General features: G+C 39.3%; 1 protein-coding gene across 1 annotated transcript in view; it reads left to right on the top strand.

Annotated features, from left to right (window-relative positions):
* Positions 1 to 17560, top strand: part of dnah9 (dynein, axonemal, heavy chain 9) — a 294417-nt gene that overhangs the window by 102902 nt on the left and 173955 nt on the right. The window contains exons 38-45 of the mRNA XM_041816205.1: positions 1653 to 1863; positions 2087 to 2214; positions 2419 to 2527; positions 6320 to 6467; positions 10658 to 10832; positions 11649 to 11822; positions 14853 to 15060; positions 16142 to 16307. Coding sequence (XP_041672139.1) covers positions 1653 to 1863; positions 2087 to 2214; positions 2419 to 2527; positions 6320 to 6467; positions 10658 to 10832; positions 11649 to 11822; positions 14853 to 15060; positions 16142 to 16307 — 1319 coding nt within the window. The remainder of the gene's footprint in view (positions 1 to 1652; positions 1864 to 2086; positions 2215 to 2418; positions 2528 to 6319; positions 6468 to 10657; positions 10833 to 11648; positions 11823 to 14852; positions 15061 to 16141; positions 16308 to 17560) is intronic.

The raw sequence follows: 17560 nt of genomic DNA, 5'->3' as shown, positions 1-17560 counted from the left end.
CTCATATCTTGACCTTTAAACTCATGATTTTAACTCTCCTTCTCATGTATTTGCCTGTGAAAAAAACTTTATTTTGACTTTTAATTTTGTATTTTGAACTTCAGGACTTTTAAAGTTGACCTTTTATCTCAGATTTTTATCCTTTAAACTTATTTATTTATTTATTTAGTATTTATTTGACATGGACACACAGTACCATTGATGCTGTGATATCTAATCATTTTGATTTTTCCTTTTCTTTTTTTTTTTTTGGTTAAAATCTTAAAATCATCTATCAGCACCTTTTAATTTTCTCTATTATTCATTACCTGTGAAAACACGGTTGACAGTTTTCAGTTAAATCTTGACCCTGTTAGGTCCTCAGGTTAGACCTAAATTCAGATTTCAGCCCCTGCTGTGACTGAGTTTCACACCTCTGTCTTAGAGGTATGAAGGACAATTGAAGAAATTGGGTGGCGTGCAACACAGACAGGCATGCCACCAGTACTCAAACCATTTTATGAGCAATCACCAAACCCTCTAGTTCCTCCTTTTTGTGTGAAAAACTTTATTTCTTACATAGAAGATCTTATTCCAACTATTTTAGCATGTGCAGCTACATGCAGGCTAAATGTCAGCAATTAGTGCGTTCTGATCCTGCATTTGAGACTGTGCAAGATAGAGGACCACAAATAAATGAACAAATCCTGTTTTAAACACTGACGAATACGCCAGCAGAAAGCTTCCCTGAGCTCCCTGGTTGTTGGTTTATTCTTGATTTATTCTAAGGTTATGTTGAGGGAAGGAGAGGTAAGGTGCTCCAATCAGAATATCAAAATTAATGTTTAAAGCAGTGTTACTCAACCCTACTCAAAGTTGTTGAAAAATACCTTTGCAAGAGCCACAGTCTAAGTGATGCAAAGTGGCAAGAAAGGGTTAAAGTGGCAATAAAAAAAAAAAAAAAGTTAAAGGTGACAAAAATGGTCAAGAAGCAGCAACAAAGTTGAAAAAATAGGGTAAAAGGGGGCAAATTAGACATAAATTGCAATAACAGGGTTAAAAATGGCAAAAATGTATAGAAAAATGAGTTACAAGTGGCAAAAATGGTCAAAACATAGCAAAAAAAGAGTGACCAGTGACTAAAAAGGGCAAAAGTCACAAAAAGGGAAGAAGTGGCATTCAATGGCAGCTAAAATGGGTGAGAAGTGGCAAAAAATGTGGGGAAAATTGCAAATAGCAAAAAGCAGGATAAATGAGGCAAAAGCTGGTAAAAAAAAAAGAAAAGAAAGGGGCCAAAAGTGGCAAAAAGACATGGCAAATGGGCTTAAAAAGCAGAAAAATTGATAAAAAATGCCAAAAAATGAAAGAAAGGGGAACAAAATTGCGAGTAAGGGCAACGGAAATGTACAGACAAAAAATAAAGGTTGACAATTATAGCCAGCTGCACAGAAGTGGGAAACAAACTGATTAAAGTAGCTTTCAATTGATCCTTTCTGAGGTCAAAGTTTCCCTTCTTTAAGGTTTTCTGGATGAAAAAAAAAAATTCAAATGAAGACACAGAAGAGCCATGCGTTGAGGATCACTGGTTTAAATAAATCCGTTGTGTCTGTGCTTGTCTAGATTCTCCGTCCTCATATTAAAAAGGCATTATCCCTCCTTCATGTGTGTGTCAGGTCGTGCAGTTGGAGGAGCTGCTGGCAGTGCGTCACTCTGTGTTTGTGATCGGGAATGCCGGCACAGGTAAGAGTCAGGTGCTGAGGTCGCTCCAGAGGACCTATCAGAATATGAAGCGCAGACCCGTGTGGGCCGACCTTAATCCGAAGGCTGTGACCAACGACGAGCTGTTTGGCATCATTAACCCGGCCACCAGAGAGTGGAAAGATGGTGAGTCCTGAAACCAACATGTTCCTACCACTCCTCATGAACAGAGCCAGATCAACAGAGAATCCAGCCTCTCCTTCAAATATGATCACTGCCGTCCCTAAAATAAAAAGGCAATGGCCTGTATACAAAATTTAAGCTTTCAAAACAATAGCTATTTGTACTTCTAAAGGAAAATCTCCAGTTAAATGAAAGACATCCAGAAAATGAGCTCTGTCTCCTGCAGGCCTCTTCTCTAACATCATGCGTGAGCTGGCCAACGTGAGTCACAGTGGACCGAAGTGGATCGTTTTGGATGGAGACATCGACCCGATGTGGATCGAGTCACTCAACACAGTCATGGACGACAACAAGGTGTGTGGAATGAGTCTGTTATTCAGTATAAAGGACTTGTTATCATGTAGTGTCCACTTCATCCAGATATGAGGTAGTAGATGTGTGTGAGTCATCACTGTTAGCAGAGAGAAGAGTGTGTGAAACATCTGGATTTTACCGACAGCTTCCCTGTAAAGTCAGAGTTTAATGAAACATTTTAAGCTGGTCTGTCTCCGTCTGCAGGTTCTGACTCTGGCCAGTAATGAACGAATCCCTCTGAACCCCACCATGAGGCTGCTGTTTGAGATCAGCCACCTCCGCACCGCTACGCCTGCCACGGTGTCCCGAGCAGGTAGTCCCATCATTACTTCACCCTGACCAAGCAGAGCAAACTTCAAATACAAATGTATTTATAAAGCACATTTTAAAGCAGCAGCAGCCAATTACAGAGCTGTGCAATGATAAAAAGTACAACACCATTCACTTTAAGACCAGATTAAATGACAGAAGGACAACAGGACCTTTAAGAGGAACCATCAACTCTCATTCTGAGCTCAGAGTATTAGAACAACACGTTTTAGACAGGACTTTACAGTTTTGCTATAGACTTTTTCTCTACACTTATTTGAACTAGCTCAGGCTGTCTGCAGACCTGACAAATCAGGCAAGATTTTGGGCGTACTTGCCCTCCAGCCATTGCAGAGTGTGGCCCATTTCTGGGCTTGGTGTATTGTGACAGTTTTCCTGCTCCCTGCTGAGTCCATCTGGAATGGTAAACATGAGGGGTGTTAGAAGAAAATGATGCACTAAAATGTCACTGAGTTTTGCAGCTGTTAGCTACAGTGAAGCCCATGCTTAGTGTGCAGTTTTGTAGATAATTTACTGCTCAATTGTTTTACTACTGATGGGTTCATATTCATTTTTCTGTAGGATAATCTAAACAGTATAAACTATTTAAGGTGTATTTTTTTATTCTTATCTAATCTAATGATCCTGTTGTAAGAATAATACTCTGGTTGTACTGTCATTTACCTTTTTATTAGAAAGGCCTAGTTACAAAGATAATAATGTCAAATGAGAGTTATTTCCTCATGTGGGGTTTTCACACACATAGAGAGCTCATTAAAATTTATTCATTAAATGTTTGGCTAACAAGAAATCTATGATAAACTGGCGATATGGATTGATTGATATGTTTATTTTTATCACGTAAATGACATACTAAAAATTAGAGCCCGACTAATTGATCAGCAGGCCAATTAATCGGCCCGGATATAGCGTATCACAGATTAATCAACATCAGCCAATATGTAGCCAATATATTAACCCTTAGAGTTCACGCAGCACGGCTCTGTTGTGCCTTTCTAATCATGTCTTCCAAGCATTTGTAGCTCTTACAGAACATTTTCTAGTGAGCCCAGAACTTGGCTGACTTTCCGGAGTCTCTGAGGACAGTGTTGTCCTATACAACAATACGTGACACAGTTTATAAAAATGTTGATAACTTTTGAACCATAAGTCATAGAAACGTACTCTTTTCTTCCACTGAAAGCTGACCATTTTACTGTTTGTTTGCTACCATCAATGTCTCCGTAGCTCTAAAGGATGCCGTTGTAGGGAGCCCAGAACTTTGGTGACTTTTCGGAGTCTTTGGAGATTAAATCCACAGCGTTACATCTGATAATAAGTGTCATTTTATCCATTTTTAATCCATTTTGGATCGTGTACTTTGACTTGTGTTCATGTACGGTATGTATCCTGTGTATATCAATGTTCTTATTTCATATATTGGCAGATACATCGGTTATCGGCCAGCATATCAGATATCGGCTTTTTTTGTAGCCGCCAGTATCAGTATCGGCATCGGCCCCAAAAATCCAATATCGGTCAGGCTGTTTTAAAAATACAACAATACAACACTGCTCACATGTCAGTAATAAGTGTTCAAAGTTGACAGAAATATTACAATTCTACTCTAAAGGGCTGTTTCAGGTTTTTTAAGGAAATACTTTGACAGTTCAGCTGTCCAAAATTGTTTTTGTTTTTTTAATTATTCATGTATTTATTTGTTTTTTACACTTTTATCTCTAAGCCCAAAAATTGGACAGAAGAACTAGTCAGGAAACGCATTTAGATTAATTAACCCTACTGTCCTTTTCTCCTCCTCCTCATCCACCCACCGACAATTTAACAACATCCTTATTAAAATAGAGAACCTCAGGTTAAAGAACGGCCTTGGCTAAGCAAGTGTATGCCTGTCTGCACATCATTTCCTCCTCCCATCAGTCCTGGGTTGAAAATGTCCAAAAAACTCAGTAGAAGCTTGGAAATACATTTAATTTAATGAGGAGATTACCAACAGTCCTTTCCACATCCTCGGTGGCCATCAGGTTCCAGAATAACTTTAGTTTTAACTTATTGGAGTTAATTAGCTGTTAGCAGACACATGACCCAATGTTGTTTTTAAGATGCTTCAAACCTTTCTGCAGAAATCTGAACACCAGAAACTCTCATACAACATGTCAATAATAGGTACTGAGGCAGAATGAACACTACTGGTAATTAATTATGAAATTCTACACCCTGGTCCAAAAAAGTTAGGACATTGTATAATATGTGAACAAAAACAAAATGCAGTAACGTGCATATCCTTTTCTACCTATATTCAGTTGGATGCAGCACAAAGACAAGATATATAATGTTCAAACTGATAAACATCTTTTTTTTTAAATAAACAAACATTCTAAGTTTGATGCCTGCAACATATTTGATAAAAGTTGGGACAGGAGCATGTTAACCGCTGTGATCCATCGCCTTCTCTTTAAACACTCAGTGAGCATCTGAGGACTTTGGACGAGAAAAGTTGAAGGATTGAAAGTGGAATTCTTTCCCATTCTTGTTTGAGGTACATCAGTCATTTCTGAAAGGACATTAACATACAAGCTTTGCTAAATTTTATCATGGATGTGATTTATAATAATAAAAATAATGTCTTTATTTGTATAGCACCTTTAAAAACAGAGGCTTACGGAGTTCTTTGACAATAAACAGAAATACAAACAAGACAGAGCGTTAGAACACAAGAGAGACAAAACCTCAATACATAAGAACCCATGAAAAATTCAGCTAGAATTTTAACACAGCATCATAATAACCCAGCAAATACATTATAAGAACCAAACAAAAAACAGAAACAAAAAGCCAGAATAACTTAGATGAATCCAGGCAACACAGGAACCCAACTACATCAAAAGAGACCGAAGGACCATTAACGATAATTTAGAAGCGATGGAAGGAATAAAAGTTAAAGCTGTAAGAACAAATTAAGATGAGCAGTGATTATGAGATCAGAGTACACAAATTAAGAGGTAGAAATTTTAAGGTAATACTAAAAACTTAATTAGGAAGACTAAAAGCAAAATAAGAATCAAATCAAGGCATAAAAGCTCTAAGATAAAATTAGAAATCGAAGGGAAATCAGAGGCAGAAAATTAAAAGAGAGAAAATTAGCCAAAGACCGAAGACGACATCACATAAAAGTCTATTAAAATGAGTCTTAAGAAGTGATTTAAAGGAGGCTATTGAATCTGCACGCCTTATCTCTGCAGGCAGGTCTTTCCAAAGTCGAGGGGCCCTGATAGAAAAGGCGCTGTCACCTTTAGTCTTAAGTCTCGACTTTGGAACTACCAGGAGGCCCCCGCCATGGATCTAACGCTGCGGCCTGGACAAATCTGATTTGTTAGGAGTTTTTTTAAGCACAACTACCATAAATATCTCTAAAGTGTAACTGAGTCTGACTTACTTTAACAATGTGGATGCCGGGTAATTCTTTCTTTAACATTACTACATTTTTGACTTACAGCACTTCCTTTTGGAACTTTGTAGTCTTCACCACCTAACCTTGTTCGGAAATAAAAGAAACACAAGTGTTCATCAATATAATATAAAGAGAAAAGCTTCTGGGGCTGAGTTCAGTGTTGATTATAATATAATAAACTTTTTCTTTCTAGTAACTGAATGGATCCCCCCTCTGACACAGGATCATCACTTAACCCCCGGTCCTGGGATTGTCAATCTTTATTTCAATGTTCAACTTAAATGAAGCACAGCCTGATTTCATAATATCCTCTGATTTCCTTTCCAGGCATCCTGTATATAAACCCAGCAGACCTGGGCTGGAACCCACCCGTCTCCAGCTGGATTGACAGGCGGGAGGTCCAATCAGAGAAGGCCAACCTGACCATCCTATTTGACAAGTACCTTCCCTCGTGCCTGGACATGCTGAGATCGAGGTAACTTGGCTGCTCTGCCGCTCTGGCTTTGTTACACTCCAGTTGACGCAGGATGTTTGGGTGTGATATAACATGGGAGAGGGGCGGGGTGTGGGGGGCACGGAGCTAAAGTGGGCCGACACAAACAAGGACTGACTCAGAAAATCTGGATGCTGTCCTGCATGTTATTGTGCAGGACAACTCGCCTCCTCCAACACCTCCATCACCACTGCAGCTGAACAGACGACAACAGGAAGCAGAGGAGGAATATTTAGTCCTTGCTGCCGAGCCAAACACACAAGAACCACTGTACACCGAGCATTATGCTACAGACAAACTCATAGACTCATCAGCTGCTCTCCTGGATGTTATTTCACTTTGCTTCATCAAAAGAACACTTAGTTTTTTTCTGTTAAATCTTTAAAAGTAGGAGACACATAAAGGTGAGCTACTGAAGCCAAATATTATAATACTATTGGATAATCTGCATCCTTAAGGATCTGAGAGATACAAGCTGCTAGATCTGTCACATATCATTCACCAAGGAAAAGCAGAAAGGTCTGGTCTATCACAGATACCAGATTCATAAAACGCAGAAACACATTACAAAAGCATTCCTTATTTTTTAAAATCATCTCCGTTATAATCAGGCATATGAAGAAATGTTGCCGTGGGTTGCAGCAAGCAATTATGTGTCCAAATAATTATCGATTATGTGGCTTCAGTTTCATTATTTTTCATCTCTCTGTCGAGTCAGAGCCTCCCTGATCATGACTCATAATCACACATAGAATATAGAAACAGGAGACTTGCATGAAGATAAAATCTTACTGGGGTGATATGGATTCAGTTCTCCACAGAGTGTTGCTCCTCGATAAGTCTTGTTTGATACCTGGGCCATTTGGAAGGATCTGTGCATGCAGGAGACCAATATTTGGTCAAGATTGTCCTCGCAGCTGAAAAGAAAGCCATGACTAAGAATTGGCTAAAAACTGATGCACCAAATCAAACAGTGGTTGTCCATCATAGACAGAATCCTGATGGAGAAACGTGCCCACAGGTTGATTATGAAGGGAGATTCAAAGACTGGGGGAATAGTTCATATCTTACAAATACATACAGAAGGACATAAGGGACAAACATGAATAGGGATAGAAAGGAAAATAAGATCCTTCATCCACCTAACAGGTGTGGTGTTCCATGACAGGTGTTGTTGTCGAGTGTATTTACAGATATGCCCATGATGCTGCTGGACATGTACAGGAGGCTAGACAGCAGGTTTATCTCTACACTTATGCGAGAAGAAACGGTGGATTCCTATGTGATGTAAAATATCTGTATACTTTTTTATATTTTATTTGGGTTTTTTTGTAAATGAACACAGAACAGATGAGGACAGGGACAATTACAATGCAGTTTTAGGATTGTAAAAGTAAATTTGGAAAACACAGGTACAGCCCACAGTACGTATAAACACAATCTGACAGTCTGAGATGATGATTTTTTTTTTCTTGTTGCGGCCCCATTTTTCCATTATTTATCTCCTTTTGAAGGTGCAATGTAAAGGTAATTTTCTCCATGTTGTGGATAAGTCTACAATGTTCTTTAAAAGTTCTAGAGTTGGTGGATTCTTCTGAAGCCAGCTCTTGGTAAATGCTTTCTTATTTGCAAACAAACATATTTTTAGAAGGTATGCATCAGTTCTAAAAAAAGCATTCAGGTATTTTTCCAGAAACAGAGAGGTAAAGGAGAGATTAAGTGCTATGTGAAACGTTTTGCAATGAGCTGCGTAATTTCATTCCAAAGATTTTTAGATAGGCCTGAGACCAGACCACATGAATATGGACTGGAAACCAGAGCCATGCCCCTTCAGCAAATAAACTGAAAAATCAGTAAACCTGTCATCAAACATCTTTTAAAAATTACATCAAACTTTTGGTTTCTGCAGATTTTGGTGCCCTAAAAACAAAGTGACTTTTCTCTTTTTTTATTTACTTCACAAATCTCCTCCTGAAAGCTTTCAACAGTCAAACCTCACACTCAGTACCATAATGTACTGTGTTTCTGCTTTCATAGCCTTTACCTGAAAGGGTTAAATGACAGAAGAAGAAGAAATAAATAATCAGCCTTCATTCTAACAGTGTCATTTACTTTAATAGGTCATAAAGAATTATCATTATCATTATCAGTGTGATTAAAAGATGGTTACAAACCGCCAAAGAGGCTTGACAAGCACAAAGCACATTATCTCTCCACGAGTGGATCAGTGAATAGTGGATAAATTATGAATTATGAAAAATCATGAATATTCAGATTAGGGTCCATTCTTGCATTTTCAGTGATTTCCCAGAGTGCAGTCTGTCAGAATGAACAGATTTAAAACCTCACACAGCTCAGGTCCATCTTCATTTTAACCCTGCACTGAGAGCCCACCCCCATGTAATAACTATGCAACATCTATTAAGTCTTTATTTATCATCTTTTCATTACTTTTTAAACTCTGTGAAATAATTCATGTTGTTTAGTTGCATAAGCTAGTAAATGTGAAATTAAATTTATATGTGTCTGACTGAATAAAGGGGATTTATATTTTAGATTTTTACGTTTCATCTGGTCGAAGAAATTCAGCAATTAAATTTGTGCTTGCCATTTTTATTGTTGATGATTCCTCGGCTATGCCATCAAGTGTGTTTTTCTCTGTGGATGTACAAGGCATTGTTTCTAGAGATTTACTATCTTTGTTCAGAGTTGCATGCAAACCAGAAATAAACCACGGCAAAGGCTGAAGCACCACAGACTTGTCCTAAACCCCCTCTAAGAGCATCTACCCTCAACAATGCAGAGAAACGACCATGTCTCCTGGTCATTAGTCCCAACCAGCAAACTTTTCTCCCTCCACTGGTAAATAAAGGCTGCCTTCACTCTGATAAACTCATAACTGACACAGCGTAGACGGGAACAAGTGCTCCTGTTAAAAGGTATCAATGTAAATAAATAAAAGTATTGTCTGAAGATATTCTGTTGGCTTTATAATGCCAAAATGTTATCATGATCACAGTAGTTATACAGTTAATGGCCGGTGGATGCTGATCGTGTCTGAGTCAGCTGTTATTTTAGTGCAACAGAATGAATATTGAAGTGATAAATAAAGCCTGTTACATTCAGTTTAAGGTCATTCAGACTACCAGAGCGTGCAATGAGGGTCCTGTCCGGAATTAAGCTGATTTTTTAGGATTTTTTTGTTTGTGTGTTTGTTTTTTGGGTGACCAATCATTTAGTGCGTGGGTGGGTGTAGCTTTGGTCAGCCAAGATTTTCTTAGTTTGGCTTCAGCCCTCATAGTTATGAAAGTCACGAGAGCAGCATCATCTTCCCTAGTACTTATACAGTAATAATAATAATAACAATAATAATAATTGATTTATTTATAAAGTGCTTTCAGTCAAAGTGCTGTACATGGAGATAAAATCACTTGACAATAAGAACATGAGAGAATCAACAAACACACAAACATACTGAAACAATAAAAAGGACATCAGTGAAAAAAAACTATTTAATACTCATATGCAACAGTAAACAAGTGGGTCTCAGCTTTGCTTTAAATACATCTGTGGAGGATGCCTGCCTGATTTCTACAGGTAGACACTCAGAAGCCCGGTCCCCTGGGAACGCCAAACACGAGTAGGGACATACGGGTTTACTAAATCAGACAGGTATGATGGTGCCATGCTATTTAAAATTTTACACATTAGCAGCAGCACCTTAAAGTCTGCTCTAACCTAGTGAAAATGTGTGACAATGAAGAATCTTGTTCTCACGTTTTTGTTGTTCTACATTTTGCAATGAAATTTATCGTGCATCTCCCAAAATAAACAGGACGTTTCTTAAACAAGCATTGAAGACAAATGCATATATTTAAATCTACTTTGGTGGATTTTGTTTAAAGCCTCAGTTATAAATGATCTTATAGTTAGGTGTAATTTGAAATGATGGTACATTTATTTAAATTCTGTTGCACTTTATCCCCCTCTGTTTGACATTGGTATTGCCTTTAGTCTCTCTGAAATCCTCTTGGTCCTGAACAAACCAAGCATGTTATCCCCTGCTGGCACATTACTGTATTTCTGCATTTATTCCAGCGTTTTTCTCTTCTCTTGGTGAAATAATAAAGCGAGGTCACTGCTGACGTAACGTGTTGATGTTGTTTCTTCAGGTTTAAGAAGATCATCCCCATCCCGGAGCAAAGTCTGGTCCAGATGCTGTGCTACCTACTAGAATGTCTGCTGACTCCTGAAAACACACCGCCGGACTGTGCCAAAGAACTCTATGAGCTTTACTTCGTCTTTGCCGCCGTCTGGGCCTTTGGGGGGGCCATGTTCCAGGACCAGGTACTGCAGGGGCCTCTGGGCAAGAGACATGCTCTCTGAGTGGTTGCATAAAGGGGGAAAATAATAGGATAGGACTGTAACAGCCCAATGATTTCTTTCCCCCCTCTCTCTCTCTCTACTGAAAGAGGTGCATTCTGGGTATTCCTCTCCTGGTATTCAAGCCCTGATGGCTCTTATGCAACTCAACTCTGTGTCTCTATTTATGAAAAGTCATTTGAAAAAGTTATTTCCAGTGGAAGAAATGGGAGAGATCTCCATCTGAAAAATGAAGAGGACTCGGTCCCGCTCGCATCACACCGTCTGGCTGAATTTAAATCAGCAGGAGGGTGGCGGCGAGTAGTTGCTAAGCAATCCAGTTAGAGGCGTACAGTAACGGCTTCCATCTAAGTTATGGGATAAAACTGCTCTCCCTTCGCTACAAATGTACTCCACTTTATTTTCCCATCACAGATGCATTTAAATGCTAAGTGGTTTTATTGACTGGAGACTTGGTAGTGAATAGAGGAGACAGGTACTGAGGGAGGGAGGCAGGGGGGCAGAGAGGAAGGCGAGGAGCTGCCAGCCAGCAGGTGATGAGGCTGCTGCACTGTCTGAATCCGACAGATGGATGGATAGGCCTGCCATCTCTCATTTTCTCCCCTTCAGCTGCCGTGGCTCTATCTCGGTGTTGTCGTCGTTTATTTGTGCTCCGGCCTGTATTCACACCAGTGTAAATCAAACGCACAGATCCATAGCTACTGTAGGCACACAGGAAGTCATTTTAGAGTATTGACCACCCCCTCCTGTGTCTCTGTGTGTGTCTCTGTGTGAGAGCAGCTGGTCGACTACCGAGTGGAGTTCAGTAAGTGGTGGGTGGCCGAGTTCAAAACCATCAAGTTCCCATCCCAGGGCACCGTGTTCGATTACTACATCGACCCTGGGAGCAAGAAGTTCGAACCCTGGTCCAAGATGGTGCCAGCGTTTGAGATGGATGCAGACGCTCCTCTGCAGGTACCGCTGACTGCTTTAGAAGAAATCCACCTAAAGCAGGTTCCTGGTAAAATATGCAGCTTTAAATCAAGTAAAACATGCCAAACATTCACGTCTCCATCAGAGACATGTTTCGTCTTTCAGCTCAGTGCATCACAGCCAGCAAAAAAAATCAGAAAATACTTATTAGAACTGATTTTTAAGACTCTGAGGCATGGGAGAAGATGGCTGTTTACCTCACAGACGTCTGTCCTTTTTTTGAACCAGAGGTAGTAAAAAGTGCACAGAATGCAATCAATCAAAGCAGTAACAAAAGCCTACCTCCATTAATCCCTTTCCCTGGTCTGGATCAAGGACCCTATTAGATAAAAAACTACATGGCATAAGGCACATTTACTGAACAGTAGGTGTGTAATGATCCATTGTTCTGGAGCAGCATTACTCAACCCTGCTCCACCAAAGAGCCAAATTGTTGAAAAATGCCTTTGCAAGAGCCACAGTGTGAGCAATGAAAAGTGGCAAAAACTGATTAAAGTAGCAATAAAAATAAATTAAATGTGGCATTAATGGTCAAACAGTGGCAAAAAGGGGCAAAAAGGGCATGAAATGGCAAAAAGTGGATAAAAAGTGGGAGAAAAACAGGGAGAAAAAGTGGCAAAATATGGCAGAAAGTGGCAAAAATTGGTGAGAAGTTACTGAAAATGAGTGACAGGTGGAAATAAAAAATCGCCCAAAACAGCAAAAACATGGCAAAAAAATGAGTGTGAAAGTGAGTAAAATGGGCAAAAATGTGGAGAAAATGGTCAAAAAGCAGGAAAGAGTTGCAAGAATGCTGAAAACAGTGGCATTTAGGTAGAGGGTAGAGGTAGAAGCCATTCTGGGAAACATGGATCATCCACTTCACATCTCCCTAAATGACCAAAGAAACAACGGTGGTGGACGGCTCCTCTCTCTTCGCTGTAGGAAAGAAAGATAAAGAAGATGCTTCATACCATAAGCAATAAGACTATATAATTCTAACATAAACAGATGAGACTCCAGACAAATGAATTTCCCTTCGGGGATAAATAAAGCTATTGTATTATATTGTATTGTATTTAATGGCAAAATGTGGCTTAAATGGGCGAAAAGTAGCAAAAAGCAGGATAAAAGAGGAAAAAAACTGGTGGCAAAAATGGGATAGAAGCAATAAAAATGGATTAAAGGGGCAAAAAAGTTTAAAAAATTGGCAAAAAAATTGCAAATAAGGGCAATGGAAATAAAGAGAAAAACAAAGATTGAAAATTAAAGCCAACTGTATTAATGTGGGGATTCAAACTGATTAATGTGACTTGTAATGGATAGTTTCTGAGGTCATAGTTTCCCTTTAGAAAGGTTTTCCGGGGGAGTAATATTTCAAACTAGGGCTGAAAGCAGCACTGAAGGGCCCTCACACCCCAGTGCAGGTCGCAACCGCCAGTGGGTGGCAATAGTGGGGTGTAGGTGAACCTGAGGTTGTACTGCCCCTCAACAGTAGGTGGCAGTATGTCAGAGGTGGATGCTGATATGTAGAGGTGATGAGGGATGGACTATTTATCATGTGAAATCATGAAAAGATTGGAATTTTTATTTTGGAGGTGCTAATGGCATCTTACAGTAGGGGGCGCTAGAGCAAAACCATGAAATTAACATTGAAATTTGTAGTGAGGCAGACCCACCCTTATTTTATCAGGTGTTTCTCGACAAAAAGCATTATTCTGCTTTTTAATAGTTCAGCGGTTTAGAATCAGCCCAGCACACCTGCGAGAACATGTTATGATAGATATCCCTCTATATTTATAATATAGAGACATTAAATGTACCAGAAATCATCAAATGTGGTTGTTTATGACCAAAAGAGTGTCTTTTGCCTTATACAATTTGACATTTCATTAAATCAGAAAATTCAGCCCTGGTCTGCTTACTGAGAAATCTCAAGCTTTTCATGTTTGACCATTTACAGTGCAAAAAGTGGTGTTAATTTTTCTCTGTTCAGGCCTTAAAAGGCCTTAAATGTGATTTTTTTTTTTTTTTTTTTTTAAGATTTATTTTGGACATTTTTGTGCCTTTATTAGATAGAGGAGGACAGTGGATAGAGTCAGAAACAGGGTCAAGAGTGGGGGAGAGACATGTGGTAAAGGGCCTCAGGCCGGATTTGAACCTGGGCCGCCTGCGTACATGGGGAGCGCCTTTAACCTCTAGGCCACCTGCTCCCCTTAAATGTGATTTTAAAGCATGTAAGAACCATGTCTGTCATCGTGAGGCCGTCCCATGTGTGCTAGGAAACAAGTTTGCCCCATCAGAGTTCTGTCAGTTCCTTATCAAGGCCCACAGATTTAATTTCATTAAAATAAAGAGGTAGAAAAGCTGTTAAAAATGGCCTTCTCAAGTAATTCTTTAGTAATTTAGAATTCTTAATCCCTTATTTTATGAAATTCATTAATGAAACCAAAATGATTTAAAGTTTAGCAAATTCCTATTAGGCACATGTTTTTTTATATGACTTTATGACTTTTATATGAATTTAAAATAACATGTAAGCAACAGAGGTGGGCAGAGCTGAGTGATTATGTGTTTCCTGTGTCAGCAAACACTGTAATAAATTCAACATTTATCACAATTCTTTGATTTTTAAAAGAAAAATTCTTAGTATCGTCTGAAATGACTGGGTTCTAGTTTTAAAAGTCTGTTTATTCATGTAGACCATTTTTTTAAACCTACTAAACAAACATCAGAGCTTGTTTTGGCCCCAAATACAGATGTTGAACACATTAAAGTTCCATTTTTTATAAAGAATCATCCTCTGTTGTTGCTGGTAATAGTAAACCAGTATAGTTTAGTTTATTGCATGTTGGTTAAATAAATAAATAAACAAATAAAACATCAATTATTTTCTTTGAAAGTTCTAAAGTGACGGTAAAGTGAATAGCTCCCTTTATTATTTGAACATTATTTATAAAAATAGAAACACTGATGATGTACATGAATCAGGAAGACTTGGTTTTGTGTTGGTAATGTTGTTCCTGTGTTCAGGCCTGTTTGGTCCACACCACAGAGACCATACGCATCCGCTACTTCATCGATCGTCTCCTAGAGCATCGGCGGCCGGTCATGCTGGTCGGGAACGCTGGGACTGGGAAGTCGGTTCTGGTTGGAGACAAACTGGGATCACTGGATGCAGAGAAATACATGATAAAAAATGTCCCGTTTAACTATTACACCACGTCTGCCATGCTGCAAGGTAGGAGACATTTCTGTATCTTACTTTTATACTCACACATGGGGAATCATTCTGTGTTTCTAACTGGCATAAAGGTTAGGAAAAAAATCTGCAGTTCAGTTACATGCAAAATATAAAATGTCATTTCTTGTATCAGGTCTTAACTGCACACAATGCTGTGAGCCTCGACACCAAATCTTCTTATTCATGTAGATTTATTAAAGAGTTTCCTGACAGCTGTGAGCTATGCTGGGTGATGCAGTGTGTCATTTACAGACCTTTAACCGTCCCTTTCTTCCTCTCTATTGCTCTTTGAGAAGAAACAAGGAAAAAGGGAGATGACAAGCCATCAGGAGTGTCTGACTGGGATGTTTTTTTGATTTCTTTCACTTTCAGAACTCCTTAACTTGTTGAACAAAGTGGAGATAGTTGTGCATTCATAATATCTCTATCTGCATTGAAATATTAAGGCTCTTACTTATTAACACGGAGGCTAAAGCAATGTGGCTCAGCGCCATCTAAGGCCCATCAGCACACCTCTGTTTCTCTGAATTCACATTGAAAGTGTAAGATCTCACACAGTTTAAACAGAAGGCTCAAATTTACAGTGCAGAGAGAATAAAATATTGAACAGGTGCTGCGTGGACAGCAGGGTGGGATGCTGATCAACCACGGTAAACGGCAGTTTAATTGGCCTTTGCAGAAAATTAGGCCAGATTTAAACTACACTTCTATGTTAAAACGGCTGCAGCATTTCTTGTTTTATTTGTGTTCCTCCTCAAACTCTGTATGCATGAGCGTTTTAGTTTAAACTCAGTATCAGGAATGTCTTAAGGCCTAAACATGGGACCCAACATAAAAATTCAAAGATGCAAAGGCATAGAAATGGGCAGACCATATTTTTCCATATTTCCTCTACGTCAAGCACCTTATGAGCCCTTTCCTTACTTCCTGTAGCCTTCTGCTCAAATGAAACGTCTCTGAACAGAACCATGACTCTCCATCTCTTAACTGCTCCATAAATTTGCAATTCAATGACACCTTTCTCAGTGTTCATTTTCTGCATCTTACATTCCTTCTCCTCCGCTCCTCTCCCACACAGCCGTGCTGGAAAAGCCCCTTGAGAAGAAAGCAGGCAGAAACTACGGTCCTCCAGGCAGCAGGAGACTGATCTACTTCATAGACGACATGAACATGCCGGAGGTGGACGCGTACGGCACGGTGCAGCCACACACGCTCATACGCCAACACGTGGACTACAACCACTGGTACGACTCTGGTTTTCTCATGCAGCTGTTCAATATGTGCAGACTTTAGAAAACATTAGGATGCACACCATCCTCATGTCCAGGCTCTCTCTCTCAGAGCTCCTTAGTTTCATTTGAGGCTGGGTGATAAAGTCTCGACAAAGACGACCCTGTAACAACAAGCCTGGAGTGTTTTTCTCCATGTATGTAGATCAGTAAGAGGGCTTTTACATAAACTACTCTTCAGGGTTAATTAATGATAATCTTGCTTATTTGTACACTCAAACTTTATGCCACCACTGTGAGAGTCTGGATTCGTCTGCGTTCGCTTTCAGGCATGTTTGTAACTTTGATCAGCAGCAGAACAGTGGGCTCTGTTCATGGAAGAGAGGGCTAACTAAAGACGAAGGCTGAACTTCCCCTCAGGTGAAAGTCAGGTAACTTCTTGTGTCTTTTCGTCATTGATTAGAAAAGCTCAGTGAAACAGCCCTGTGCACTGCTCTCTCTCTTATTACAGGTCACGCTAGATCATTCATTAATGATTCACACCCTCCATGAAAAACACACCAGTGATAACCCGTCCAGGTCAATAGAAAGGATTTTTTTCAGAATGTGCCTTAAGGAAAGCCAAGGTGTGCTGTGCCTGTCAAAACAAACGTTATTACTAGGGCTGGGTATTGCCACTGATTGCCTGAGTCGATTCGATTCCAACTCACAAGGTTCTGCTTTGATTCAATATCGATTCATGTCGGGATGTTTTAGTTACAAAGCCTACGTTGCTTCTACATTTAAGAGATTCTCAGACAACTTTAGTTGGAAATAGTACAAAGAATGTTCCAACCAGGCAGATAATTTAAAAACATCAGGGTTTGCATTAAAAATTGACCCTAAACTAGTAGAATTTACATCACTATTTTACCCCCATGTGGCCCATCCTGGATATGGCTTTTTTGTCCAGTTTGCCTCTATGTTTTTTTTTTTTTTTTTTAATCTAAAATGCAGTCTGATTTTCTTCTTTTAACCTTGTGCTGTACCAGCAGAGGTTTACGTTTGAGTTAGTGATATTTGGCTGGTATTGATAACACACCCAGATATCTAAAATTCGAGGATTGGGCGTAAGATTAAAACCTTGAATCAGAGTCTAAATGCTTTTAGAGGCCCCTGCAGGTCAAGTTTCAGGCAAGGAGCTGCCAGGAGTAGGAAAAAGGAATATATATTAAAAGTTCGATCTTTTGATTATATGAATTGATATGGTTATTTCTTAAAAAAGAATA

Source organism: Cheilinus undulatus, linkage group 20, assembly GCF_018320785.1.
Source record: "Cheilinus undulatus linkage group 20, ASM1832078v1, whole genome shotgun sequence".
Classification (NCBI taxonomy): domain Eukaryota; kingdom Metazoa; phylum Chordata; class Actinopteri; order Labriformes; family Labridae; genus Cheilinus; species Cheilinus undulatus.
This window is presented reverse-complemented; position numbering and strand designations above follow the sequence as displayed.